The following is a 27,864-nucleotide window of genomic DNA, read 5'->3' as shown; positions in this document are numbered from 1 at the left end:
AAGGATTTTCAGATTTATTTTATGGGCTTTATCAGTAGAAAATATATAAATGCTACACATAGCCTTCATGATACATGAGGACCAGAATTATGTTTTGTGCCCAAAAATAATTCAGGAATTAACCTTTAAAAAGGTGCAACACTTTTTTTATGTCTGCTTTTGATATGCAGACATAAATTATAAATGCAGTGACACACACATTTTTAAAACATTTAAATTCTGAAATAATACTTTAAGACATTTTGAAAAGTCTTTGAATATGTGGACATTGTATTTCAAGCTTTGGGACTCATCTGAATTTTTAAAATAAATTTAAAGTATGTACAGCTTCTTATTTTGATTCCATATTCTTCTTACGTTCTAAACTTCTTATACTGTAGAGTGGGAAAAGTATATAAGATTGTTTGCCACTGAGTTGTTAATTTCTGCTAGTCTTGTAGACTCGATATAAAATTTTGTAGATTTTTCTACTTTAAAGAGGGTTCAGAATACCCCAATAAATCCTTGTTCTGATATTTTTTGAAAATGCTAAGGTTCAGTTTGGCAGTCAGGTGTGTATAGGTAGCTGGCACCTACCTGAAAGCAATGTAGCCCTTAAAAAGTTTCAGAAATTGATTTAAAAACTGTATTCTTTCAGCCTTTTTTTTCCTTAGGACTTCACCAGGCTTTTAATAAAAGATCTTTCCTTTGCATATTTTAATGAACATTTATTTTTGAAGTTGTCCAAGTTTTAATTTACCAGCAGTAAAGATATTATGATGATATTTCCCCATTGTTCCTATTATGGAAAGTGAAAGACAGAGATGCAAAAAAACAGTACCATATTCTGCAGAAAGGTTTTAAAATTTACTTTCATTCTCAACTTCCAGTGAGTTCCTATTAGAGTGTGGTTTTTTTTTTTCCAAAAAATAGTGTATGAGTGTGCATGCCTCAGAACAATTTTCTACGAAGTGGTGTGAAAGCTGATTACATTGCAAATCATTAAAACAACATAGAGCTTCTGTTTTGCTTCTTACTAAACAGTCTTTATTACACTAGCTGTTTTATTGTATGACTTGATATTTATTCCTTATCACAGTTGCTGCATCCAAAAATTAAGTCAATATAACCCAAAATTCAAAGCAAAGTAAGCAAAATCTATTTTTGGCATACATTAATGGTAGTTGAATAATATATGGTGGAAGCAGGCATGAACAACTGCATGTTTTGTACTATCCATGTAAAATAGCTGCTTTCCTAATGATCTCTCAAGTTTCTACATTTGTTAGGGCCCAGCCTATAACACTTCGATGGCTTTCGTGTTTGCACAGGTATTTAATTTATGTTAAAAATGTCTTGATTACATGCTGTAGTAATTATGTTCCAGCTGTTTCACTTTTCTTATTCCAGCACAGCTGTTTTAGTTTTCACTTCATTGAGATGTACTGGCAGCTTCAAAGATAATATTTTAGCAGATTTTTACCGGTATAAGATGCTACTGCTGGCTAATAGGGACTTCCACCTCCCTCAGATATCCAACAAGAAAGGGTTTAAAAGCTGCTACTTTGGAATCAGGCAGAAGTCCGGACACTTGTACTGCAGTTCAAAGCTGTTAATGGTTTTTTGTGTGCATGCATATATTTGTGTGTTAACGTAAGACTAGCATTTTGGGTAAACGGTAACGGCTTCATATCCCTCGGGTGGCCTCATGCGAGCTCGTGCATGAGCTTCACAGTATAGCTGGCCCTCCACAAAGAAGTAGCCTTTTTGTTTCAGGTTGAGATTGCAGTCAGAGCACACAAAACATTCTGGGTGCCGGTATTTATCACGTGCCTTCACCACTGTTCCTCTATATGGAAACAATGAAAAGAAAAAAACAATTAATTCATATGAATTTAAAGTGAGAAGAAACTACAGTATGACACAAAGTAAGTTTAGGTATTCATCTTAAGACTTCTAGGTTGTTTGTCTGGTGGTTTTGCCAACTACTATATAATTTAAGGTTGGAAGCTGAGTTTGTGTAAGTGACATAAAATGCTGTAGAGTTGTTCACATAGTTCAATAGTTCATTGGAAAACTACAGTTTGAAAAAACCTGTTAGTTTGGTCACAACACAGAAAGTATGGTCTAACCTATCAAAACGGTGACCAAAGGATGACAAAATGAGTTTAAAAACCACATTTCTTTCCTCAGTGACTGTGTTCTCTGAGCTCATCATTATCTGTGTCCTTTGCTGAAGTTAGTGATGTCGTTCAGATAGAAATCTGGTAGTTTTAAAATAGGCCCACAGAACTTTCTGGATACTCCCACTGGGTTGAGAGAAGGATGCTTTACACTACCAAGAAACTTGAGAATTCACAGCCTGGGACAATGCAGCACAGGTAACTTCTGGTTTCATTATGTATGTGTTAATGATTGACTTGCAAAAGGTCCTGAGAAATCTTAATTAAAGCATGACGGTACATTGTCAAAACTGAAATCATCTGTATCGAAAGTGTCTAAGGTACAGGTTAATAATTTGGGATTTAGAACAATATATTTTTATATCTCTCTCCTGTAGAAGCATCTTTCTACTAGTGCAGATGGAGACCAACACCTTTATTTGGAAAGCATTCCTGTAGTCTGCGGTGGTATTTGAGGACATGTTCTTGAACTAGCGATTTCTGAAACTAAAAAGAAACAACTTACAGAATCCCATTCCCACACTTGTCACATAGTGGCACTTTCTGGACACCAGGCATGGCAGTAGGTATCTTTGTTACAGGTGCTTTCACACTTCTTGTACCCATGGGGCGTCCATCTGAGAACCAAAGCAATCCTGTTATGTACAGGCTAATACAAAAGCATATGATGCAGTTAAATACTTTTCTTGTAAATATGCTTCTGGATGTATTTACAGGCTTTCACTTATATCAGCAAACAATGAAGTTTCTCTACACAAGTTTAGTGGGCCAGATTCCACCTCTTTGGAATCAGGAAAAATATTGTGTAGCTGTAGCCAAAAAGCAAGTACAAAAGTGATTATATATATAGCTCCCTCTGTCTCATAGACATCATCTAATTCTCTGATAGGAGGTCTTGGGTATAGCAGGAGAGGGAGGAGGATTTGATTTTAACATAGCAACATAACATAGTCAAGACCTATTGTTAGAAATCTTCTTATTTACATAACTAACCATACAACAAATTCGGAAAGATTAGTAATATGATATGAATACAAAATTATAGCAAAATACAAGACAATGCCAAGCAAAATCCCATAATGATATATATATACATAAAGAATTAGATGTATTTATCCCTTCTCTGGGAAATATTGAGATACAAAAATTAAAATTTTAAGTTTTTACCTTTTAGATTAATTTTGGTTGTATTTTTATTCTTTACACTTACTGTAAATATAACAAACTTGCAGCCTTTAGTAATGTTATTTTCAAAATATCTTCATGTGAAGGAAATATGACTGTAAATTATATTGTCCTCTTCAAGTTTTATTTAGAATGAAGAGGGGATGGGTGAAACTTCTTTTAGGAGTTGGTTTAAATTTCTCTTTTCCTGGATGTGCAAGAGAGTGTTTCTTTGTCTCACGAGTACATGCAACTTGTCCCAAAAGTTCTCTCGCATAAAACTTTTTATCATTCAGTTAAAGTCAACTTTGTATATTAACGATCTTAAAATCCGACAAGAGATTCTGAAAAATGTGATTAATGCCCCCATTTTATTCACACAGGAGCTTGCTAGCTGTAAATGCAAGGGGGATAAATGTTATGAGGCTGGTGTGCTATCTATAAGATTTAGAATGACTTGGGCTTTCAGTAATTCTTATAGCTCTGATCTCTCATATTTTCTTCTCAGATTCCCCGTTCCCACAAACATTTAAAAATGCTTTAAACAGGTAGAATATGTCATTATTAACCACCTTCCTCGGAGACTAAATTCTGGAGCACCTTAAAGGAGCCAGACTGGCGAGGTTGACTGGGCTCCTCCTGGTTGGCATGCAGCATCTTGTACACGTCAGACTGAGGCACTGAGTTGGGAGACGGGTCACTGTATCACAGGGAGGAAGAGCAGATAAAGCAGTTTAACAAACATAACTTTAAAGAAATAGCTTTCTGTTTCTACAGCTACTGAAAGACTCTTTCTTCCTGGTAGCATTGCTTTATATAGCCTCCTCTTGATCTAAAAAGTGCTGAAAAAAATATCTGTGCAATTGTTACAAAAATAAATCTACAAACTCATGAAAGTGTTTTCATAATTACTGTTCTGGCTTTAATGGCATTTGGAAAGAGGCCAGTACCTGTGTTTAACCTCAAAGCAGTTGCATTCCTGTAATCAACTGCTGTATTACCAGGTGCTCTTTGGTACGGTATTCAGAAGTTCCATTTTCATAGCAGCTGGCCTCAAGAATGTTGTTAAAATCACAGCTCATATCTTTACATAAGGTCAGCCAAAACCTAAGCAAACAAATCTTTTTGGGAGAGTATCATGACGTGAAGGTGTTCTTCCTTTTCTAAGTTGGCTCGATCAGTAGTTAATATAGTGATTATTTGGCTAAGATAATCGTTACTTATTTAACTTCAGGAGATTACAAAAAAGAGTGAAGTAGGTATTGCATAGTAGGAAGCATTGTAAGGTGATCACTGATGAATGGAAATTATATTTCTTAGTTTAATTAGAATGGGACATGGCTTAGTTTTTTAATGCCCATTTTATGATAAAAATATAAAGTAAATTATTGTCCACGTAACAGTTGATGGTTGAATTTCCAATGACCTGTGAGCCGAAGACTTTACCAAGAATATTTCATGGTATTTTAAACTGTGCTGAATGTTTTAAATTGACCATGATAACTAACATCCTAAGTAGCTGAGAGGAAGAGTCGATGACTATATGCCCTGGCAGGAATTAGGCTGAATGTGTGGCATCTGTAAATTTCAAACTGCTACTGGGACTAATTAGAAAGGTCCAAATTTACTTCAGTGAAGTCTGTTATCTCACTGATATATACATAAATGTCCAGTTTAAATTGCCTGTTACAACTGTCCTCCTACTGTGTGTTAAACCTTAGGTAAGCTTCCGCTGAAAATAAGCACCTAATTGCACAAGGAATTAGTCTGGGTTTTGCTTTGTATGGTTTGGTTTGTTTCCTAGGGTAGCATCTAAGCTGTCAAATGGCATAGTAAGAGCAGTGGCAGTTGGGCAGTGGTCCCTGTTGCTTATATTAATTGTTTGCATCTTCATCAATCAACAGATTTCTCTGAGCTGTCTTTAAGCTGGTGAAGAAACTACCACTTTATTCTCTTGTCACAAGCTTTTAATGAATAGAAGGAGCTTAGTTTTTACAGTTCTCACCAATGGCTAATTAAACCCTTGATTCTCTCCTCTTTACTAAAATATTTCTAAACATCAAACAAGTGATAACACAATTACATACAGAAGGCAAAAAACCAGACACAAAGGTCTGAGATAACATTTCTAAATGCATACATAGTGAAAACAAATCCCACAACAAAAGAGACATTTTGAACCTGTGTAATGAGTCAGTTCTCAAACTGGGAATGCCACAGGCATTTGTGAAATCTGGTTACTCTGGGCTTAATCCACAATTTCAGAATAAAGAAAAAGCAAATTTTTCTTTTATTGTTCTCTAATTGTTGTGATTGAGGATAAATATTCATGCAGTAGAGTAACATCACTCTACAAAAACTTCATGAACTACAGTTTTCTTTTCATCAGATAGGGTGAACTTAAATACTTCTATATAAATATGATTTTTATGGTTAGTAACAGCCCAATTCTGCAAGGTGCTGAAGGCTCATTGGTGCCAGTGATTATTGCTTATTTAAAATATTAGTAATTAGCTTTAGTTTACACCATACATATTATGAATTATTAACTTAAGTACTGTTGTAAAACAGAAAAATAAGTTACTATTATGCAAAAGTAAAGATAAAGCAACACAAATGATGAATTGTCCCTTGAAAAAAATGAATAGTGCTTTAAAACTTTTTATTGTATAATCATCATTGTCATCCAGATACATAAGGTTCCTACCTGACTTTTAGTCATTGCAATGGATAAAATTCATAAGTCAGAGATGGATTAGTAGGCCTACAATGTCAATTCTGGCTCTTTTTGGACAAGAGCAAGTCATACTGAATGAGTTCTCCTGAAGGGGAATTAAATATCTAGAACACTATAAACATCCTCAAGATTTCTGAAGCTTCATAACCTGAATTCCAACCGTTGAAATAAATTTGAGTTAATAATAATATTTTATTAATTATTAATAAGAATGCTATTAAATGGTTATTAAATAATTATGATAACAACAATAAATAGTTTTGAATTTTGTAGGGAATCAGAATCTTGATTTGGAGTGGGCAGTCAGGTAGTCCAGGTAGTATCACCAGTTTTTATTTATTAGGTACAAATGTGAGATTATTTCCTAGAAAATATTTATTTGTAGATTCTGAAAGACCCCATTAATACTTGGGTTAAAAATCATAAATTACTAATATTTTAATGAAAATACTGAATAGCTTTAAATGACTTAGGTTCTCTCTAACCCTTTTACCCACGTTCGTAGAAACAATGTGATATTATTAAAGCTCATGATTTTTGGCATATTCTGAATTTGTATATTCATAAATATTAAAGATACTGCTCTAATTACCTCATTACGGGTGTTTCCCCCAGAGCTGTAGAAACTTGGCCTTGCAGTGTTTCCATGATATTGTCATCTGAGTACAACTGCATAGGTGTGTTAAACTGAGCGTGTACAATCTTGACACCGGGAAGCTCCATTTCCAAGGGAATGTTAGGGGCCATCTTAGACACTGCTTTCAGCTCGGTAGGGCAGATAGAGCTAACAGTGCTAATTGAAGAGGGGGTACTGCGTCCACTGCCACAGTCAATCCCCGAAGGAGTGCTGCATCCACTGTGTTAATAGCCAGATTACAGAAGAGTGTGCAAGGCATTTCGGATTATAGAGAATAAAGACAGAAGTACAGGAATATGGTTGATGTTACAGGACTGAAAAGCGTAAATAGAACAGATACAGAAAAGCAGAAGTATAGGAAGTAGAGAAAAGCAAAAGTATGTGTATTTGTTGAAAAGTATTTTCCTGTAAAAAGTATCAATGACAGTTATAAAGCAGTCCTTAAAATTCTGGCATGCATTTTCTTTAAAGATAGTAAAAATTCTTTGATAGGTTGAATAATTCAGAACATAATATTTCTTTACATTTTTAATGCTAGATTTTTCGAGGATTAATTAAACCTCCCTAAAATTCTTTGTTCTAGGTGAGTAATTCTTAACATCTCCAAAAGGGTAGCATACAAAGTTTATGTGAGTTGTCCCTGTCAGTGACAGAATAAACACCTGCAGTACTGGAATTCTAGATACATCATTCCAGTCGTGTACCTCACAACCATCTTAGTCCACAGTTGAAGAGACTACTATAGAGTAGTGTAAAATAATGAATGTGGCATTTCCTAGATTTCCTTAAATTCTACAATAAAATATTTATTAAACTTTTAAAATTAGTTTAACAGTATATTTCATTTTTAAAATATTTTTTGAACATTTCAAAGAAGAAAAGATACTAAAACAGCCAGGCATACTTTTGCATTTCTAAATTACAGTGTTTCCAGTAGAATGTAAAGTGGTCCTTCACAAGAACAAAGAATATGTATTCAGAGAATTAATTTTACTGCTTTTGAAGTAGATTTTACATGTAATTTATATATAATAAAAAGTTGTACAGTTTTTTAGAAATATTAATGTTGCTTGACAATACTGAAGTAAAGTTACTGCACACCAATATGTCATTTCTGGAAAAGAATTAGTAAAATAATGTGAACATTAAGCCCAACGTCTTTTCCAGTGTCACTATTTTGAACACTTCAGTTTTTTCTCCATAGCACCTCAGAGGCTTTCTTTGTTATGGGATATTTCTTTGCTGTTGCTGTGTAACAGCACATAACCCAGGCTTTCTACAGTCATCAGTTACCATTTATGTGATATTCAGAGCTATGAGATGATAAATGCTTAATCTCTTTCCTCCAACCTGCATATCAGGGTTGTGGTTAGTTCTTTCCAAGCTGAATAATTCTGTGTAAATCTAGGCGAATACTCTGTTTCCTAGTTTGATAGTACAGTACTCTGCCCCGTAGCTACTCTTGGGTGGAGAAGATGACCCAAAATTCTCCCTTTGATTCAGAGTGGAATTTGTGTAGGACCACTTTCTCAAAAATGTAAAGGGAAATATATACTCTACCATCAAAACATATCAAAAGAAAGCTAATTCCACAATTGGTAGGCAAGCTTTAAAGCAAAAGTACAGTTCTGCATCAACACCTAGCATGAGCCAGCCAAAAAATTCACACGGGGGCAACTTGTAAATTTGCAGTCTTTTCTTTTAGAAGAATCAAGAACACCTTTAGATCCTGCAGTAGAATAAGTTTTGTCAGTGCTGATAGTGTTAGTAAATGGCAAGTAGCAGGAAAAGGCTAGAAAAAGCACAACTCTTCCTATGATCCTATGAGCAGCCAAAGTAATGTTAAAAGAAAATAAATGATAAGTAAAATATAATCATATATTAAATATAATTTCCAGTTAGTTTTGCCAGAGTGAAGTCCAAAATCGTGGCTAATGTCAAATCCATTAGCTCAGACCCGTATCAGCTCTTCTTTTAGTTGAAGTCCTATTTAGCCTCAGCTTTCTGTCCAAAAGGGTTATGTACAGTCAAGGTGGTGGTTTGGTTTTTGCTGTGCTTGGCATAGGTTATATATGGAGCCAAACTGATGAAAAAGTAGCAGACAAACAGTGTGACAACCAAGGTTTTGTAGATGTAACACCCTGTGTCAGAGATTCTGCAGTTTGTAAACGCAGACTTCTCCAGTGCTAGAACACCTGGCAGACTTTGCCCAACTAAAGTTCTGAAACTCAGTGCATCACTGTCAGGTTAATCTTTGCAGGTTTTTTCCCCATCTGACATGCTGGAAAATGGCCATTTACTTCAATATTTTCATGGAAAATATTGTGTAATTGAGGTTTCTGAATTAGGAGATTAGGCTCTTGATACACTCATTTGAATCTCCATAGATCTGATTAGTTACCTGGGAATGATGCCTAGTGGTCCAAAAGTCAGTTTAGGTGCAGTACGCAAGTTCTGCCTATGGTTAGAAGCTATGCATGTTTGCTAAGGACTGTTTTGTCATTTATCCTGTATCAGCAGCAGACTGCAAGGAAAGATGGGCACCTTTTCGCCGCTGCGGCGGCATTCTACATTTATAGTTCTTGTTCACAGAAGGATGGGACTCTATTCATCTTGTACAGTCTCCTCTTTATCGCTCAGGTGGTTGGAAAAATTTAACACATCTCACAAAACTGGTAATCATATGAGATTGTCCTTTGTACACAGGAATCAATTATCATCCTGTTTTTCTGGTCTAGTTTGTCAGACTTAAATTAGTGTAACTGAAATGGAGGCATTTTAAACTTTCAGAATGAAATGCAGAACACTAAGTCCAGTGGTAAAAACTGCTACTGTTCTTTTGAGCTTCCTTGCCTTTTTAGCCACAGAGCTTGCATTGTTTTTTCCCCTCTGTATGTAATAATGTAAATAATAGTAAGTGAGGCATTTCATCCCCAGTTATGATAGAGGAATATTACACTAAAATGATGGATGTAAATATATAAGCTTTTCTGCATTTTACTGCCACTGTCTGTGGCATCAGATAGTTTTCCTGTTTTAGCTCTGCATTAGGTTGCCTTCTGAACAGAGGTCTGCTGAAAAGCAAACTTAAAATCTCTGAATGGCCTAGATGATAACTTGTATAACTAGCTGCCTTTTATTTAGCAAGTTAACAAATTACACGTATTTGCATTTGGACAGAATAATTTCAGAGTGCCATAGATTTATAAGTATACAATATCTGGTGCTACGCTGTAAATTTAATCATGTTCATGAATACAGTTACTTCAGATCCATATCAGTATAACTGAGATGGGAGTGTGGACCTGCTTTTTTATGGAAATAGAAATTTGAATTTCAAGCCTGATCTCTGCAAGTCAACCATTTCAGTTTTTTTTAATTTCAGTGTTAGGCTATATATTACTATAAGTAAATTTCAAATGCATCAGTATGCTTTATTAATGTGAATGGTGAGTATCCATTAAAAAATAACACCATGCATCCAAATCCAGCACAGCACTCAGAGTTTATAACCTGCTTCGGCCTGAGACTATGAAAGGTTTGGGCCGAATATTATGCTTGTGTTCAAAGTAGTTCATATCCTGTAAAGAAAAGAAGGTTAAAATAACTTTCTTTGGCCTATAAATGCTTCTTTCTAGCCAAAAAGTAGCTAACAAAGTTTTAAAATTGTAACCATGAAGTAACCGTGTTTAGTTCGTACATTTCTGGTACTCAAAATACAATCACTTTAGTGTTCAGAAACATTCAGAGTAAAGTGCAGTTATAAGAGAGAAGGATGGTAGGTAGTGTTGCAGCCCAACATAGAAGGCAAATTTTAGCTACCTGCAGCATTGCTACTACAGAGCTGAATGGATAGTTTTCTGTGTTGGAAAAAATTGCCTCATGTATCACCCTTTTTTGGATAGTCAATAAACTGCTGATTATCAGAAAAAACAGCAAGAGCTGGACTTTTTAATTGAAAACAGAATATGTAGTGATATACCACAAATGACCATGTATTATAAGTAAATACCAGTACTCACTTTTGCGATGAGTTAGGAATGAGACCCCTCAGTTGTCCATGAAGCGCATCTTGAATATTGCCAGATGAATACAGCCCAATTGGAGAATTATAGGAGGAGCTCACTACCTGTCTTTTGTCATCAATATTTGCTGCTGCAACAAAAGGCTGGGCCCTTCTGTTGTGAGCTGTACCAATAGGCTTGAATTCCTGTGCATGATAGGCAGACAAAATACACAAAGCTACAATGCACACCAAAGCTAGTAATGAGTAAAACTGACAACATCAGTATTGTTAATCTCTGCATTTTTTTACTTTTGCGGCTTTGTTATTTTTTAACTGGTGCAAGCATACTATATTTTCCCATGAGTTTTCTATATGCTACTTAAGCCATATGCATTCAGAGACTATTTTCCTGCCCCAGGGCAAGCAGAAGGCATTCCACATTTGTAAAATAGTGTACAACTTTAAGAAGAAATGGGAGAGATGAATATTATAGTAACCTGTTGTATTGTTCTCTAGATTTTGCACTGTTTCTATTGTTCTTTTAGAAACATTTGATGTATAGTTAGCTTAATTGTTTTGCTTTAGCACTAATCTCTGGCTTCTGCTTTTTTGTCACATACTGAGGGAGGGACTCGCAAAAGTATGAAGATTTTATTGTAAATGTCTTGCCTAGAAAACACATAATTTTTAACACTTCTTTTAACTGAAATAGCCTTGAATGTACATCAGATTGAGGACATTCTTCTGAACTTATTCTATACTTCGAAGCATACCTGTGCGTCAAAAATCATGATGCTGTATAATTTAAAGATAGTGAAATCATGATAAATAAGTAAAACCCAGAAATAGGTAAATTGGAATTTATTCTGCCTATGTTTGTTTATTTCTGGAATACAATTTTGTTTATTGTTGACGCAGATAATTTCCTCCAGTTGTGGAATTCATAGGGATAAGATCTGGAAACAAAATCTCTGATGACCTTTCTGATAACTTACAATGTTCTTCTGTAGTGATTGGGCAGAAATGATAAAGACTGTTGACTGTGTGAAAATTCACTTATTTGTATTGTGCATATTTAGTACAGTCTCCATTGAGTCCCTGTCAGCTCAGGTCCATCCCTAATCTGCAGAAATACAGATTTTGAAAAAATTGTGCTGTCATCTGCTGAGGGTTTTTTTTCCTTTCTGCGCTAGTGGGTGAAGAACCTTTGCTGCTGTAGTCCATCACCATTTCCTGATGTCCTGCAGCACTTTTTGGAGAGAGTACTGCGAAAGCACTTGACCTTCCATTCATATGGAATAAAAAGCTCTTGTTCCTAACAAATAGGTTTCTACAATCTGAATGGGTCTCTTTTAGAGACTGGAACTTGCAATGTTAAGATAGCACAGGTCACTAATACTTCAATATTCTTAGAAATCTTTGCCAATTTTCTGATTTGGCTTAGTTTTTGAGTGTGATAGGCGTACTAGGAATACATCTACAATACTACAGGCCATTTCTGTATTTATGTTGCTATCACGCTGTGTCATATGACCTGTAGACAGTCTAAGTTCTGATACCGCTGAATGAGATTTATTTCAAATTGTTGAAGCTTGTATCTTAGGTATCAGAGCTTTGGGCTTAATCACTGTGTATGGTTTATGCTGCCTGGTATTTGCTCTCACATGTTTTTTAATGGTGACACACCCAACATCTTCAGCTTTAAAATTATTCAGGTGTAATGGTGGTGGTCTTTCACTTATGTCTTGCAAGCTGTACAAACTAGTCTCCTTGTTCTGCTAAATAAAACTCTAAACAAAGTGGTTTTTTGATGCAGAAATGCCTTTTTTATATTACCTTAGCCTTTAGGAATGCTAGAAAAAGTTCTAGCTAGAACAAATACAACCTATTACCAAAAACCAAAATAGGTATTTGAATACTCAAATCCACAGAATAAATCAAGATAATAAGAACAGATTAGACAAGCATGGACACATTTTTGATATCTGTAGATTTTCATTCATTCCTCAGAGCATTATTTCCTTTTTCAGATGATATCAAGTCTCTGTTCAAAGTTTTGGTGAATAATTTATAAAAATTATGAAAACCTGAATGGGAATTGGTGCTTTTGTTTTCATTTAAAACAACAGTTCCAGAAATATATTTAGGAACAGACCTGAAGAAAAGTCATGGTTATATAGAATGTGCAACCAGAAAATGCAAACAGTAAAAAGCAGTTTTATTAAATGAAAATATTTAGCAGCATTGCACTGTAAGAGGCTACTGAAAGCGGCAGTCAGATAAACGAGCACAAAGATTTTTACTTGCAATTCCTTGTTTCTGTCTGATAGAACTGGGTTGCAATTAACAAAATGTATTAGTAAATGAAAATAATCTACTAGTGTTTAGGATCATGTCTACTTAATGAAAGATATTAATGTCGAAGTATTTAAAATTTATTTAAATCCATGTATGATACAAAACGAACAAAAACAACCGTGACCATTGTAATTTCATCTCCTTTTTTATTTCTTGTTGACAAATGAACAGCACAGAAGACATGTGGTGCCATAATAGCACGTTTACAATATAACAGTTGTGAAACAAGTATTTGTAGTTAGTTAGACTTAAATTCTGTTTTCTTTTTAAGTCATCTATTCATATAAGATGTCAGTGACAGAACATACAGCAGCAAAAATAGTCCAGCTCTTGTGTTTATTGGATCTCATTGAATCTGTGAAAAGTCCTCCTTTAGTTCAAAAGCTAAATGAGAACTGGAGGTTGTGGAAATTCCTAATCAGGAATATTCGAGAATTACAGTATTTAATTTCTTAATTTTTTGCTGGCTGACTGATGTCCTTTTTGCAGGGATAACTATTTTTTGCGTTGATATAGGTATTGGGAATAGAATGGATGTAGCCCCCAAAGTCTATCAAAATGCATCCAACATGGACTATATGATGGCATACCTTGGGGATAACTGCTGTGACAGTACACAGATGTTTACATTTTGGAGGTATCATGTGACTAAAATCTTTATCTCTGAATGCTGTTATGGAAGAGGGGGTAGGTTCTCAAAACTAGACTAGCACAATCATATTGTTTCAAAACTAGATTGTAAGTGGTAATAGACTATAAACTTACTTCTTAGAATAGTGGTTTCTGGGTGGTGTTTTTTTTTTTTTTTTTTTTTTTTAATACTTATCTGTGTGTATAGTATATTTTTATCTCCCAGGAATGTATAATGTCTTTCATGGCCAAAAGCCTAGTCACACTGAATAAAATGTTCAAAGGCAAAGATAAAAACAAAGAAGAAAAGCCCAAACAGAAGCAATCCAAGCAATTGTGGTAATGGAAACAAATTCTTTTTAGATGAGGTTAAAGGGATTGTGACTGAAAAAAAAATTTACAGGTCATGGTATTGTTATTTAGTTGGCTTATAATGTACTTTAAATTATTGACTTCCCTTTGTGAAACTTTCTTAGTGAACTTTAAAACGTCTATCTGGCAAGAGTGGAAAAAAGCTGACTACATTTATAACATCTATGACATTTTGAGTAATTTTAATTATTATATAAATGGAGGAAATACTTTTTATAGAATGATTTTCCATTTCTGCACACCAGTCAATGTGTACAATACTTTTGGATAAAAGTGTTTTACATTTGAGGGAATACTGCTTTTGGATTTTTCTCCATTTGTCTGGGCTTCAATGCCTTTATTTATTGTTGGACTTCAGCAAACTCTAATATGACCTAAACAGCACAGGTTATAGTTGTGCAATAATTTGTCATCTAAGGTTAAAGAAACTTTGATGTTGTACTGTTTTCACTACTGGTATACACACTGCTGGGTCTCGTGTTGTGACTAAATATGCAGTAAAATTTAATTTAAAATTTCAGCAATTGTAGAAAAAAAGGCTATATTTTTTTCCACAGGGAAATCAGAGTGATGGATGTTCTTGGATGCAAGAATTTAATCTAAAATGTAAGTAATCCCTAGAATGGTTTAGCATATTTGTTTACAAACATCGCTACTTTTCTGGGGCCTATTATTTATTAAATATACTCAGTACTCCCAATTTTCCTAGGAAAGAAAGAGGGAGACATACTAAAATGAAGAGGTTGGCTATTTAATCTAGGAGAAACAGTTTTTCTGATTGCCCAGTGGAGACTGCTTTTCGATAGTCTGCCAAATAGCACTTAGTGAAATCTTGTGATTTATTTTTAAGCAACTATGCTTTTTAGGAATGCAGCTTTCATGCAAAGGGATTACTCTCCTGTCATACATGCCTACAGGGTTTTCTCTATAGCTTTTTTAGTGAATTTGTTCAATTGCTATTTATTTTATATATATCCTAGCTATTCCACAAAAATATGCATTTAAAATAGTTTCATTTCTTCACTATACTATCTCCTACTGCTGAAAAGGCTATGTTATTTCTGATGAAGTTTGCTGTATCACTTGATGCAAGTTTTTAGATTGGAAAGAAGAGAGAGAACTAGAACACTGAAATGCCATATTCATGTTCGGGAGTGTCTCTGTGAAAACAGAATTCGTGGAAATATTTATTGCACAGGATTTACTGAAATGGAATCTGCGCTTATATTTTTCTACGATAGCACAGAATAAATACTTCGACATCCTTGCTTTGATCCTGGAAGGCCGGGATCAGCAGAATGCTCTTCCCTCCCCTCTCTTGAGAGAACAGCAAATGTTCATGTAGGTTAAAATGGAATGACAAAGGAATAAAGCACTAGTTGTAGACAGTAGCTAGCTAATTAACTATTAACAATATGGAGACTTTGGCTCATAGCTTTGCACAAGGGACTGGATGAGAGTTTGAATGGAGAGGAGGATTTTGATTGAATGGATTTGCTTTGCTTGTATACAAAGGTCAAGGCTTTGCTGGCCAGAAGTTGTGAATTGTTTGCTTATTGATCAGTACATGGGTTTTGTACAAATTTGTAACTTTCAGTTCTGTGGTGTAGTATAAAAATGTGTGGAAGTAAAGAGACCCAGTATTAATGGATCTCTCTATTTAACTGACTGTTGCATCACAGTGACTTTTGTGATGTGATGAGTGTATTGCTTTGGTAGTTGACATTTATTCCTAATTGAAGAACTCCCTCAAATGCTGAAGAATCTCTAAAAGAGTTAAAGCAACTTAAACTGTGTCAGAATAAAAGGAGATAATTTCTTTCCATAATAAAACTATGGTGATATGTACAGTTTTAAAGAAAAATGAGAATGTGTTGTAACTTGTTAATGTTTTGTTTCAGATGTAGCTTAAAAATAAAAAAAAATCCAGTCAGATGAAGTGATGTTCATAGGTATCATAATTGTGATGGTTCGCATTAGCTTAAACTGGTAGATAATGGATGAAGTGCTATTCAAAGAATTTTAATGACCACAAGGGAGATCATTTAGAGTGTAAAAAGGTGAATAGAAATGCTTAGGTAACTTTTAAGAATTCATACCTGTGGTTCAGCTTCTAAATTTATCTTGAAGGGATGCGCTTTGCCATCTTCTGAAACTTGTGGGGACCATAATTTAGTTCCTGTCCTAGAAAGAAAGGCAGGCAGAATTTAAATAACTTGAATTCCTATAGAGTTGTATATGTCCCTGTAAAATATAATGCAGCTTGAAAATTTGCAGTTTGTTCTATGCTTTTTTAATGTTTTGACATAAAAATACTTCAATGATATATAAAGTGTACTATATGTAAACAATAGATAAAAAGTGTATTTCCATTTTAAAAAATTATGTATGCTATGAACAATGGGAAATAATTTGTTAGAAGTTACCAAAGGCAAAGGGAAACTAGTGCCTTTCTGATCTGACCAAACTTTTTACAGTTTTGGGTTTTTTAATGGTTGATAGAACGAATGTTCAGTCCTCAGAATATTTTGCACAAATAAGTGAATATATTAGTAATAATCCTAAACCAGAACAATATCAATTTCTTCTTCAATGACCACAATATCCATGCAAAGCCTGCTTTTCAATGTAGGAGGAGTGCAATCTAGGTATGCAAAGTATATGTGCAATTGTAAATAGAAGTTGCATAGATGATTCATTCAGTCACTGAAGTAGAGATAGCAAACATGCAAATACCAGTTATAATTCTGTCTTCATTGACAAAGTCAAATTTGGCAGCTAATTTTAAAATAGTGCAACATTAATATTAAATATTAATCCAGTACTGTTTGTTATATAAATACAAATATTTAGCATTTTCAAATATGCACATATTTCATAGGCACAATTACACTTACTGTATTTTGAAAATTACTTCCTAAGAGAGTTGCTAAATGTCGTATATCAATCTGTAACAGAACCTGGAATTAACTGCAGGAATTTTTTAACTGTGGTATGTGCTCTAGTAATCAGATAATGCTCCTTCAAAAAAAACCCCTTCTGTATTTGGAAAGGAATATTGTGGTCAGCTGTAATAAAGTGCTGTGCCTCCTTGAGGGCCTCAGGTGAATCAGAGCTGTCTGATTCTTGGAGACAGGTGAAAGAGTGCACTAGGTGATTCTTTTTAAAGGCTGAGCAAAGTTGGGAAGGTGTAGGTTGTTTTTCTTGCCTGCTTTAGTTGACAGAAATGAATGCAAAAAGTGTCTAGACTCCTGCAGTTTAGGTAAGACAGGGTTTTTTTAGTTTGTTTTGGTTTTAACATTGCTTTGAGAATTCTGTATTTGTTTTAATACATTGTGACCTAAGAGTTTGGCTTTAAACCCCCTCCTTTGTCAGCCGTTATGGAAGTCTGACATGATGTTGCTTTCCTTAACTGGGAGGATATACTAGCAGCTTTGTCTGTGCAGGAGGCAATGATAAGCACCTGTGGCTGAGGGAGTATTAGAGCAGAGAGGTATCCGAACAAGTGATATCTAGCTGAGAGTTTTATTATTTCACAAAAGTATGAAGAACTGTTTGTTTACTGACAGCAAACATAGGACTTGTGGAGTCAGCAGAGGCAGTAGGTAGTATGGTTCACAGCTCAATAGATGTGGTGAGTAGCCTGAGGAAAACTATTCTTCTTGTGCCTGTGAAGACATGTTCTGGGGAGTCTTGCCTGATCTGGAGTTGGTGAGGTAGGTCTGGGCGCTCATAAACTTAAAGGTTTTGTGAAATTCTTAAAACTGTTTAAAATAGTAACACTATATAACAGTTGTACTGTATAATCAGTTGGTTGGGGAGTATCTTCTTTCAGAAGTAAGCAGACATGTACACATACCTCTCTATTTTCAAACAAAGCTGATGTGTAGCTGCTTTAATTCTCTCTTGGGCATCGTTATGTGTCATGTTCTCTGTGCTTAGACCATCAATAGCTACAATAACATCACCGGGGCACAGGTTGGCAGCTGAAGCCTTGCTTCCAGGTGTAATCTGAAAAAACAAAATTTAGCTGCTTAAGCACCATGCATACCTGAAAATTGATAGAGAAAATAAACTTCATTGTGCTTCCCTATTTCCTGTTGGGTTGGGGAGGGGGAGAGTGGGCCTGTAAACATTTATATGATTGCTTATGAAAAAAGTGAGTTCTTAATTCTGCCAGACCCTCTGTAGTTCTATTGTCAGATCACCATATAAATGCTTTATTCATCACAACTTTGAATTAGATGGAAATTATCTTCCCACTTGTGTATTAAATAGCTTCCACTCTGATTTCTGTAGTTACTGTAACTTGTCTTTGAATCTCAACTGCCACTGTGTAATTTGCTTGAAGAAAACAGTTAAGTTTTTCTGTTACAATTCCAGGCAATAGCAGAAAAATAGAACTGTTAAGAAATTTTGCTACTGAATGTTCATGTGCATGATGTGCCATTGACCGGACAATATAGAAAGCCACATGTGGTCTTTCCACATTTAAGGACAAATACAGCAGTTAGTGTGTTTTCTGCTAGCCTCGCCTCTCATGTTGTGTTGCTAAGTAATCATAAATATGCTAATAATACTGAAATGACATTTTTCTCTTTAAGCATGGATTAGACATGAATAGTTTTAAGTCCCATTGCATTTAAATAACAGTGGCCCTGATCCTTCAAGGTGATCTGTGTGGTGCAATTCATATCTCAAGGAAATGTACCATTGTCAGTGATGTTCATAGAAATAGCCCTAAGCTTATCTTTCTGTGCTTGGGTTTTTTTTGGTCTTGTTGATAATCTTCCACATCATGGTTAAAATAATTGAAATGCAACATAATTCTGTTTTAAAATAACTATTGTAGAGAGGCTATGATCTTTGATGCTACTAAAACTTGTTCTAGAATTGCAGGCCTTTATTTGCAAAGAGGTGACTTCTCATATGGCCACACCATTTAAACAGGTCTTTGGTCACTGAGTGGGATTTAGGTCCCTTAGGTGTGTATTGCTGTTTTAGGTGACCTTTGATAACCAAGGCAGCAACATGAAATTGATGGATGTAGCACATAAGCTTCTGGAATTCAGATTTTCTGGAACAGCAGAACAAAGGGGACAGGTTGATTCATCTAAGATAACACTAGGTGCTTATTTTTAAGTAACTGAATCCAAGTGTGAAGGACAAAAATGTCAACATAGTCTTACTTACAAGAGCAGATCTCTGATCTGTGCTGTGTATGAAGTAAAAAAGCTATTGGAGAGAATTTATCTCACCATGGGTTCTGCTACAGCCAAAGCAAGTGCTATCTCAATTATTAAAAGTAAGTGTTATGAAGGACTGGAAGGCATGCTATGGAGACATTCTTCAATTCTGGTGTTCTGCAGAAGAGGAAGAGAGTGAGCTGCCCAGTATACCTCCAGTATGTTCTGAACCCCAGCTATGGTGAACCTGGCAGAATTTGTTGCCTCTGAAGGTGACAGGACTAACTGTCAGCATAAAAGTAAAATAGAAATATTCTTTTTGATATATGTTGCACTTATGGTGAATGGGGTGAAATCCAGTTGGTGGCCGGTCACAAGCGGAGTCCCCCAGGGCTCAGTTTTGGGGCCGGTCTTGTTTAATATCTTTATTGATGATCTGGATGAGGGGATAGAGTGCTCCCTCAGCAAGTTTGCAGATGACACCAAGTTGGGCGGGAGTGTTGATCTGCTCGAGGGTCGGAAGGCTCTGCAGAGGGATCTGGACAGGCTGGATCGATGGGCCAAGGCCAACTGTATGAGGTTCAACAAGGCCAAGTGCCGGGTTCTGCACTTTGGCCACAACAACCCCATGCAATGCTACAGGCTTGGGGACGAGTGGCTGGAAAGCTGCCCTGCAGAAAAGGACCTGGGGGTGTTGGTTGACAGCCGGCTGAAGATGAGCCAGCAGTGTGCCCAGGTGGCCAAGAAGGCCAACGGCATCCTGGCCTGTGTCAGAAATAGTGTGGCCAGCAGGAGTAGGGAGGTGATCGTGCCCCTGTACTCGGCTCTGGTGAGGCCGCACCTCGAGTACTGTGTTCAGTTTTGGGCCCCTCAGTACAAGAAGGACATTGAGGTGCTGGAGCGTGTCCAGAGAAGGGCGACGAAGCTGGTGAGGGGTCTGGGGCACAAGTCTGATGAAGAGCGGCTGAGGGAACTGGGGTTGTTCAGTCTGGAGGAGGCTGACGGGAGACCTCATGGCTCTCTACAACTACCTGAAAGGGGGTTGCAGAGAGGTGGGTGTTGGTCTCTTCTCCCAAGTGACAAGTGATAGGACAAGAGGAAATGGCCTCCAGTTGCGCCAGGGGAGGTTCAGGCTGGATATTAGGAAAAATCTCTTTACTGAGAGAGTGGTGACACACTGGAATAAGCTGCCCAGGGAAGCGGTGGAGTCCCCATCACTGGAGGTGTTCAAGGAACGTGTGGATGTGGCTTGATGGGCATGGTGCTGTGTGGTGTGGGTGGGTTGTTTTGGTGTGGGTTGTGGTGTGTTTTGTTGGTTTTTTTGGATGGGTTGTTTTTTTTGGGTTTGTTTGTTTGTTTTTAATGGTTGGACTTGATGATCTTACAGGTCTTTTCCAACCTTAGTGATTCTGTGATTCTGTATTAGTATTGAAACAATGGCAAAAATCAGCCAAATAGAGTCGTTCTCTTCTCTTTCCAGCTGTCCTCGTCTGTTAGGTGAGTCTGAATGCTCAAAGTACTTAGAGTTTGTTTTGTGGGCTTTTTTCTGCATTCAAGCATGTAAACTTATTTTTTATTTCACTGTAACAAACTGCAATGCATGTGCTATTATCAAGTCAGACAAACTTTCCAAATGGGTACTTGTGGCTAGCTGGAGGCTTTTACCCCCTCACCCTCCAAAAGAATGGACTAAGGTATTGTGTGCTTAACAAACTGTTAAGGTGCCTCAATAATCTGTTTGAGTAAGAATCAACGAAGTTGCTCGTAAATTCTAAGTCTGGAGTCTCCAGAATTGTTTGTTTCTCAAACTTCAACAGCTGTAAGTGTAAATGAACTACACTGAGACTACTTACACTATTGTAATAAGACAGTGGTAGAGGTATGATAATGCTTCTCCCTTGAACTCAGAATGGCTCCTGACTTTGCTTAGTATGTTGTGGACATGTGTGGAATGACAAACTGCAGCAGAAGTCCTAGCGTTTGAATATGACTGTTGATGCTCTAATACCCAAAACAGGCAAAATCAGCCATTCTTGGTTCCCTCTCAAGAGTAAGCTTGCTTGAATAACCCTTATATAGGTTTCTTGGTAGATTATGTGTTTTACATGTCACAACAAATCATCTGCTGTATCTGTGGCATATCTCAGCAATGTACGGAAAAAATGATCCTGCCTTATAAAGTAGCATATCTGTCTAGCATGGTACATTCCTCTGCAGCTGTGCTGCTAGCAGGACATAACCCACTTGGTGTTGCTGTTAATAGTGTGCAATCCCTTGGATTTTCTTAACATATTGTCACCAGCTGCAGTGATACCACTATACGGTTGGATGGGGTTGCCATTGTTTGGTGGGAGCAAGGAGGGAAAGGGGCAGGAGTCTGTATTTCCTAGTCCTTAGCTGAATTGATTATTGCCAGGCTTCTGGGATGTGTCTGTTGGGCCTTAATGCCTTGATGGGGGTGCTGAGATCTACTTGCCCAGGCCTTCTGGGGTGCAGAACTACCTGCCCCCATATAATCCTTTCCCTCATCTGCTCTTCCTGGGTTTAATGGAAAGAGCTGGAGATCTGCCACTAGGATGGAGTAGGAGGAATATGGCTGGGTGCCAGCTCTTCTCAATATTGCAGGGGGAAATCCTGACTGAGGGGCAGACAAAAATATTGCAGGCTACATTTATAGAAAGGGACCAGGTTGTGCATTGCAAGATCACACCACATCATGGGTATAATACTGGTATTGTGGGTACCTCAATAATGTAAGTAATACTGTTTCTTAAGGAACTTATTAGTGATGCATTAAATGTGTATTGTGAATGCTTAGAATCAAATTATGAATGTAGTGTTTGTTGCTTGCTCGCCCATGCTGCGTGAGGTAGATTCTACTGGTGCTTTGGGAAAATTTTTGCCTTGCTCTTCAAGGCATGTCTGCATGGCACGCCTGTTGATCCTGTATCCTAGGTATCTCAGATTTGGATAAATACAAGGATATGTGTTGAGCATTCAGATGTTGTCGGAGACTAGGTAACTATTTAACCACATGAGGGGTAATGTCTCCTATGAATCTTTGAAGAAAACCTCTCTGCATCTGTTAATAGACTTGTGAAACTCATCATGGCATGCCTTCATAAATATTTCAGGCTCTGTGTTTTCTGAAGAGGGTTATGAATGTCTGTAGACAGAGTGGCTAAATATAAAATTGACTTAATATAAATACTTGCATTGTGATCTGCAAAGGTTTATATTAAAATAGAATTTAAATCTAGAGTTGATAATATTTCACCATTCCCTCCAACCTCTACAAGTTTTAACTGTTTCTGTAGTGCTTTTTTCAATATGACTTAAATTCTAGGATTGCATTCCTCTAAACACTTAACCCAAAATGTTATCTTCTGGTCAGAATAAACGGAAATTATTCAGTTTCATTAAGACTAGGGTTTTGATAGGTTTTATTGGTGTAATTTCTTTGCATCTATGTAAAGTTCCAAGGATTTCAAGAAATGTTTTCATTATTTCTAGTAGTGACCCTAGTAGAATCTGAATATGTCTATTTTTAGTCCCCTTCTGTTCTTGGTACCCTCCCAGTGACCATGATCTCTGTTTTTTGCATTTGCTTGAAACAGTCAAGAGAATTGCCTTGCTTGGGAAATCGCAGATGGGTTTTTGAGATGACATCTGTTCTTTAGACAGGTGGATGATGACCTCTTATGTTGTTTGTCTCTCTCTTGACAAATCCTGGTAAAAGCTTTCTCTTGTTGAACAAGGACTATAGCCAACCAAACTTAACATTACTTTATTATTTTATTCAAAATGTGTTTAAAAAGAATTTCTATTTATTGTTTTAATAGCTAATAATTTTTCTTGTCAGGACAGTTCAGCCAAATGTGAATGGGCTGCTGGTGATACCTTTTACGAAAGGAACACCTAGGCCCCAAAAAGCAAGGCATATCAACCTTGCAAAATATTCACTACTTCTTAAGGGGTACTACATGAATACTTATTTAGGGACTCTTCTTAATGTATTCTGTGGCAACAAAAATATTAATTTTAAACAAATCTACTGTTAATATTCTTGAACTTGAGCTAAGCAAACTTACACATGTCATTTTTCCCTATATATATTTTATTTCATAGTTCTACTTGAAATGTTATTTTTAGCATTTCTGTAATATGCTAGAAACCAATGGCTTATGTCTTGCGATGCATTTGCTAGGTATGAATCAATTGCAAAATCATTTATTCTTTAGAAAGTTACATTTATAGTAACATCCTTTGTTATTGCAGTTTTAAACTTCATTGCACTTAATCTAAACACAAAGAAAATACAAACCAGACACCACTAAAATATTTTTCATTAGAGATAATGGAAACTTTTTTCTCTTGAAAGCCCATAAAAGGCAATGAAGGCCCCAAAACATTCAGAGATTTTTCTCTTTTTTTTCCCCCCAAGTTTTTGTCTCCTGTTTTGTCTCCTGTTTCTACAAAGGTTTTGCTCTGTCTTATAAGTATTTGTCATGAAGCTACATACAGTCAAATAATAGCATTTTGGTTTACTTCTGTTTAAAAAAAAGTAAAATCTTTTACGCTTATATAAATCTGGAATAAGTGATTAAACTAACTTTTACTAGTATAATATGTGAAAGGTTGGTCCTTACACTTTCTATAGACTCTTGTTTAGAAGCATATTTACTGCAAGGCATCACCAGTGGTATCCTTCAAGGCTCTTGACGTTTATTTAATACCAGGCATAGTGTATATATTGAGTCATAGTGCAGGGCTTTTAAAAAAAAAAAAAGAGGCAAGCACTCGGTGTGTCTGAGGTTCTGAAAAGCAGCAAAAGTATAAGGAGAACGAATTCTAGTCTGATGTGCATTGGACACAATTTTCAAAATACACAAATTATCAAAATACATATCCTGTCTTTTGAGTAGATCTAGGTCTGTAGATGCAGGGCAGCTGACAGTGTTTTATATGCTCCACTCATTGAGTAACTGGTTTCTTAAATTGCAGTTAATAGCTCAAAATCCATGAAAAAATGAAGGCTTGGGTTCTTGCCCTTTATTAGGGGGGTAAGGCAAATAGTTCTTTGGTGTTTTCTGCCATTTTTAGAAATTTTCTAATAATTCACTGATTTAACATTCATGAAAGTGAAAACACTTACATATATAAAAACAGGTGCCATTGCTTTTGCTGGCAATAATCAGAACTTGATTTAATTAAATGAGAGTTAGATTAGTCTTGTAAAGTTGGCACGGAGTTTGCAAAGCACAAACTTCCAGTCATGAGGAGCTGCTGCCAAATAGTCTTCTCCCCCAGTGATCACAGAGGTTAGTTGTAAAAAAGATAAAAGTGGTGTCTGGCCTTTAGTAGGCTCAGGACTAATTTTCTCATCTGAATGCCTGGGGGAATCATGCCAGAGTTTTTCTGCCACCAAGGCACTTAAATTCAATTTTTGAGGCATAAGTAGCAATGCAGTTGAAGTCTCTTAGACCAATAAAGCAATCCCAGAAACATGTCACACAAAACTTGTAAAAACTTAGCATTCAGCTGGCTCTCCTCAGAACTAGCAGCTACTTGCTAATCTACTCACAGCTTCGTCTGCATCTCTGAACTCCAGAAAAGTAAAGGGCAAAAATCTGCAATAACTAATAAATGTCATAAATAGAAAGGAAATGGAAAGAGTACATACCCTGGTTATGATTAAGGGTTGGCTAAAATCTATTCCTCCTGAGAGCCTGAATCCCCAGGGTGCCGGTCCTTGGAGAATAACGTTCTGTGGCATTCTGGACAGGTTTTTCTTGGTTACTGTTCTTTTTTCCTTAGGTCTGTGTGAGGAGCAGAGCTGTAGGAGGAAGGGTGCTGTCAGTAGAGCACCTGCTGGACAGGGCAGCTGACCTTGTATACCTCTTGGGAAGTTTTACTCATCCCACAGCTGTGGGCGCTGCACTTTATCCCTGCTCTTTGGGTGACGTCAGCCAGTCCCTCGGCTTCCCCACCCACAGAGGGGAGTATCAAACTCGGACAAATAAAGCCTGAATGCTGGAAAGTTTACAAGAAGTACACCAGCTTTATCTGCTGCTTCAGCGTTCCCCTCAGCCTGACAATCAGTACGCTTCAGGATGCAGTGTCCTTCTGGTTTCTTAAAGCAACACTGTTGCTCATTTGATATCATGCTGATTGCATTGCTGATGCTTGTTTCAACTATGCAATACACTGCTCTATGTACATGCTTCTGTTTCATGTAAACAGAACTATCGATAAGGAGATTTCCCTGTCGTCTTGTCTTATTTGTAATGTAATAGTTTATTGCACTGCAAAGTCCTTCCAGCCCTTCAGCTGAGGTTTTTTGGCTATAGTCACTTGAGACCATGGCATGCACCAACTCTAATGGCTTGAGAAATCTGGACTGATGTCATGCATATTTCTCATACTGAGGAAGAGAATTGCAGTATTAGCTGATGATGTATCTTCTCTTTGTAGAAATCTTAGCATTTTTTTTTAAGGTATTTTTTCTGGTGTTTGTCCTTTATTTGTGGCTTGCTAGTAGATAGTCGTGTTCATCATGGGTTTTTGTATTTGTGTTCTTGTCCAGAATATTTCAAAGGCCTTCTCTATAATTAGAGTATATTTGTCATCCTGATTGGAATAAAATAAATGGTAGTAACTCTTTCAAAGAAAACTATCGGAAAACAGACCTGTATCACAATAAACTTGCAGCATGACAGTTGTCATGAGCTTGTGGGGGCACAGCTTACATTAGGGATGTGAAGGAAGACAGGCACATTTAAAGAAATAAGGCAAGGCAGATATGTAGTGCAGGGGTATATCAATCTTGGTAGCTTAAATATTTTGTAAGTTTTGAAGCTGAGGGGAAAAAACCTCTTATTGCTTGTGAGCTCTATATATACTCTGATATGTTCTGATATGTTTTGAAGTTGATTCAATATATGCCTTCAATATACTGATGCTCCATGTAGTTGATCCTGCTGGATTATATTGTGTGTTCAAGGCCATAATTTATCACTAAGTAATACTTCAGTTTCTTACCTTTTCCTCCCTGACATATGTTTTGAGTGAAAACACCCTTGTGCTTGGTACCCTTCCCACCCCCCCCCACCCCCCCCCCCCAACTCTTTTCCTAGTGAATGCTGTGATATCTTTTGATTTGTAGCTGGGAACACATGGCATATTAGATGTATTCATTTAAAGAGTTCCTTCATGTGCAATTTGCATTTTCTTTTTCACTGAGTACTGGCAATCTCAAATAGTGAATCCTTCAGTGCATTTCAATAGAAAAAGATACAGAAATTCTTACACTTCTGTATCAGGTCAAACCCATGATCAGACTCCAAGTTTCCAGTGTCAAAAATCAGATACTTGTATAATAACTTGGTCACTTGGGGGGTTTCTTTGAAATTCCTGTTAGTAAGTTATTGGCTTATATCTTAATGTGTAGGCTTACATTTATTTATTTGTTTTAGGAATCCTGTTAATTTCGAATCCTGCTAAGTGTTTTGACTGCTGGTGAAGTAACAATGGGGTGATCATTTAGGGACAGCTGTTAGTTGGTGAAAATAATTTGGGATTGCTTAAGTGTTTGTAAAGTTTGTTCATGTCTCTTTATTATACTGAGATCTGCTCGTGTCCCTTCTAATCTTGTTAGATACATGTAGGTGGAGGATAGGCTTAATTTTTTTTAGGCAGGTGATTGCTCTTAATTTCAGTGGAAGTCATATGCTTATGAGACTGACCTCTGGATCAAAGATTTATTTTTTTCTGCCAGGTTTACTGGAAGGGTTACTTGCTCTCCAAGGTGCTGTTGTTCCAGACACCAACTGCTAAATCCTGTTTTATTGATGTAGCACAGGTTGAGCTTTAAGTCTATTTACACTTCCGCCCCCCCCCCCCCCCAATAACTCTCTCTCTCTCTCTCTCTCTCTCTCAAAAAAAAAAAAAAAAAAAAAAAAATTAAAAGGCAGTACTGAATTGATGCTTGTGACATAAGGCTGTTTCCTAGTTTCTTTTTGGTGACTGCTGTTAAGAAAGTACTTCACCCATTTACAGAGTATTTGTGCATTTTTTGTTTTCTTTCCCTAAAACCCTTCTGTTTTCGCATACCAGACCAACATGACCACCTGGGCTGCATTGAGGCTAGAGTCTTTTATCCACTTAGTAAAGGTATATTCCTGTCAGTGAAGTAAAGGCTATTTTCTTTTCCTCTGTCTGGTTTTAAGGCAACTTTCATAGAAGGATATCATCCTGGGACAGGCTTTGCTAGACATACTGAGCAGCTTCTAAATAAGCAAATCTTGGACTTAAAGACTTGTAATGAAACTGAGTACGATGAGTCTTCTAAGGTAATGACAGTACAAATTTCAAACTACGTATCTGGTTATAGCTCTCTCTGCTCATCATTTTGGCTTTCATGATTGTTCTAGCTATGAAAATGGATTTTTGTAAATATATATGACATTTTGTTTTTTTCTTGTTCCACTGACGCTTCCATATAAGAAAACAATTACTTTTAATAGCTTTTCTTGTTTTGTTATACTATAAGATCATTGGTGTTACTACTTTTCTTACCTGCAGGTATACATCCTCTGATTTAATGGCTGTGC

The 27,864-nt window shown here is 36.5% G+C and overlaps 1 protein-coding gene across 5 annotated transcripts; it reads right to left on the bottom strand.

Moving 5' to 3' along the window:
• Window positions 1-846: 846 nt before the first annotated feature.
• On the bottom strand, window positions 847-25,130 carry PDLIM3 (PDZ and LIM domain 3). 5 transcript variants are annotated; one of them, XM_059817563.1, is made up of 8 exons: window positions 24,936-25,130; window positions 17,926-18,077; window positions 16,166-16,250; window positions 10,214-10,281; window positions 6,656-6,919; window positions 3,896-4,026; window positions 2,668-2,779; window positions 847-1,828 (listed from the first exon to the last, which is right to left on the bottom strand). In XM_059817563.1, the coding sequence occupies exons 1-8, from the start codon at window positions 25,026-25,028 to the stop codon at window positions 1,639-1,641; spliced, it is 1,095 nt and encodes a 364-aa protein (XP_059673546.1). In that variant the 5' UTR covers window positions 25,029-25,130; the 3' UTR covers window positions 847-1,638. The 5 variants fall into 5 exon arrangements, with proteins under 5 accessions (XP_059673546.1, XP_059673549.1, XP_059673547.1 ...); XM_059817566.1 differs by lacking the exons at window positions 6,656-6,919; window positions 10,214-10,281 and adding an exon at window positions 10,723-10,910; XM_059817564.1 differs by lacking the exons at window positions 6,656-6,919; window positions 10,214-10,281 and adding an exon at window positions 10,723-10,910 and having other exon boundaries at window positions 3,899-4,026.
• Between the last annotated feature and the right edge of the window lie 2,734 nt (window positions 25,131-27,864).

Source organism: Gavia stellata, chromosome 5 (genome assembly GCF_030936135.1).
Source record: "Gavia stellata isolate bGavSte3 chromosome 5, bGavSte3.hap2, whole genome shotgun sequence".
Taxonomy (NCBI): domain Eukaryota; kingdom Metazoa; phylum Chordata; class Aves; order Gaviiformes; family Gaviidae; genus Gavia; species Gavia stellata.
This window is presented reverse-complemented; position numbering and strand designations above follow the sequence as displayed.

What these genes read in the sequence shown, in the direction of transcription:
- PDLIM3 (XM_059817563.1), bottom strand. Translation starts at nt 25,028, where the DNA reads ATGCCACAGAACGTTATTCTCCAAGGACCGGCACCCTGGGGATTCAGG. An exon ending in ATTTAGAAGCTGAACCACAG is followed by an intron (nt 10,282 to 16,165) that starts GTATGAATTCTT and finishes TTTTCTTTACAG; the next exon opens with GATATGAACTACTTTGAACA. An exon ending in ATAGTCTCAGGCCGAAGCAG is followed by an intron (nt 6,920 to 10,213) that starts GTTATAAACTCT and finishes CTATTAACACAG; the next exon opens with TGGATGCAGCACTCCTTCGG.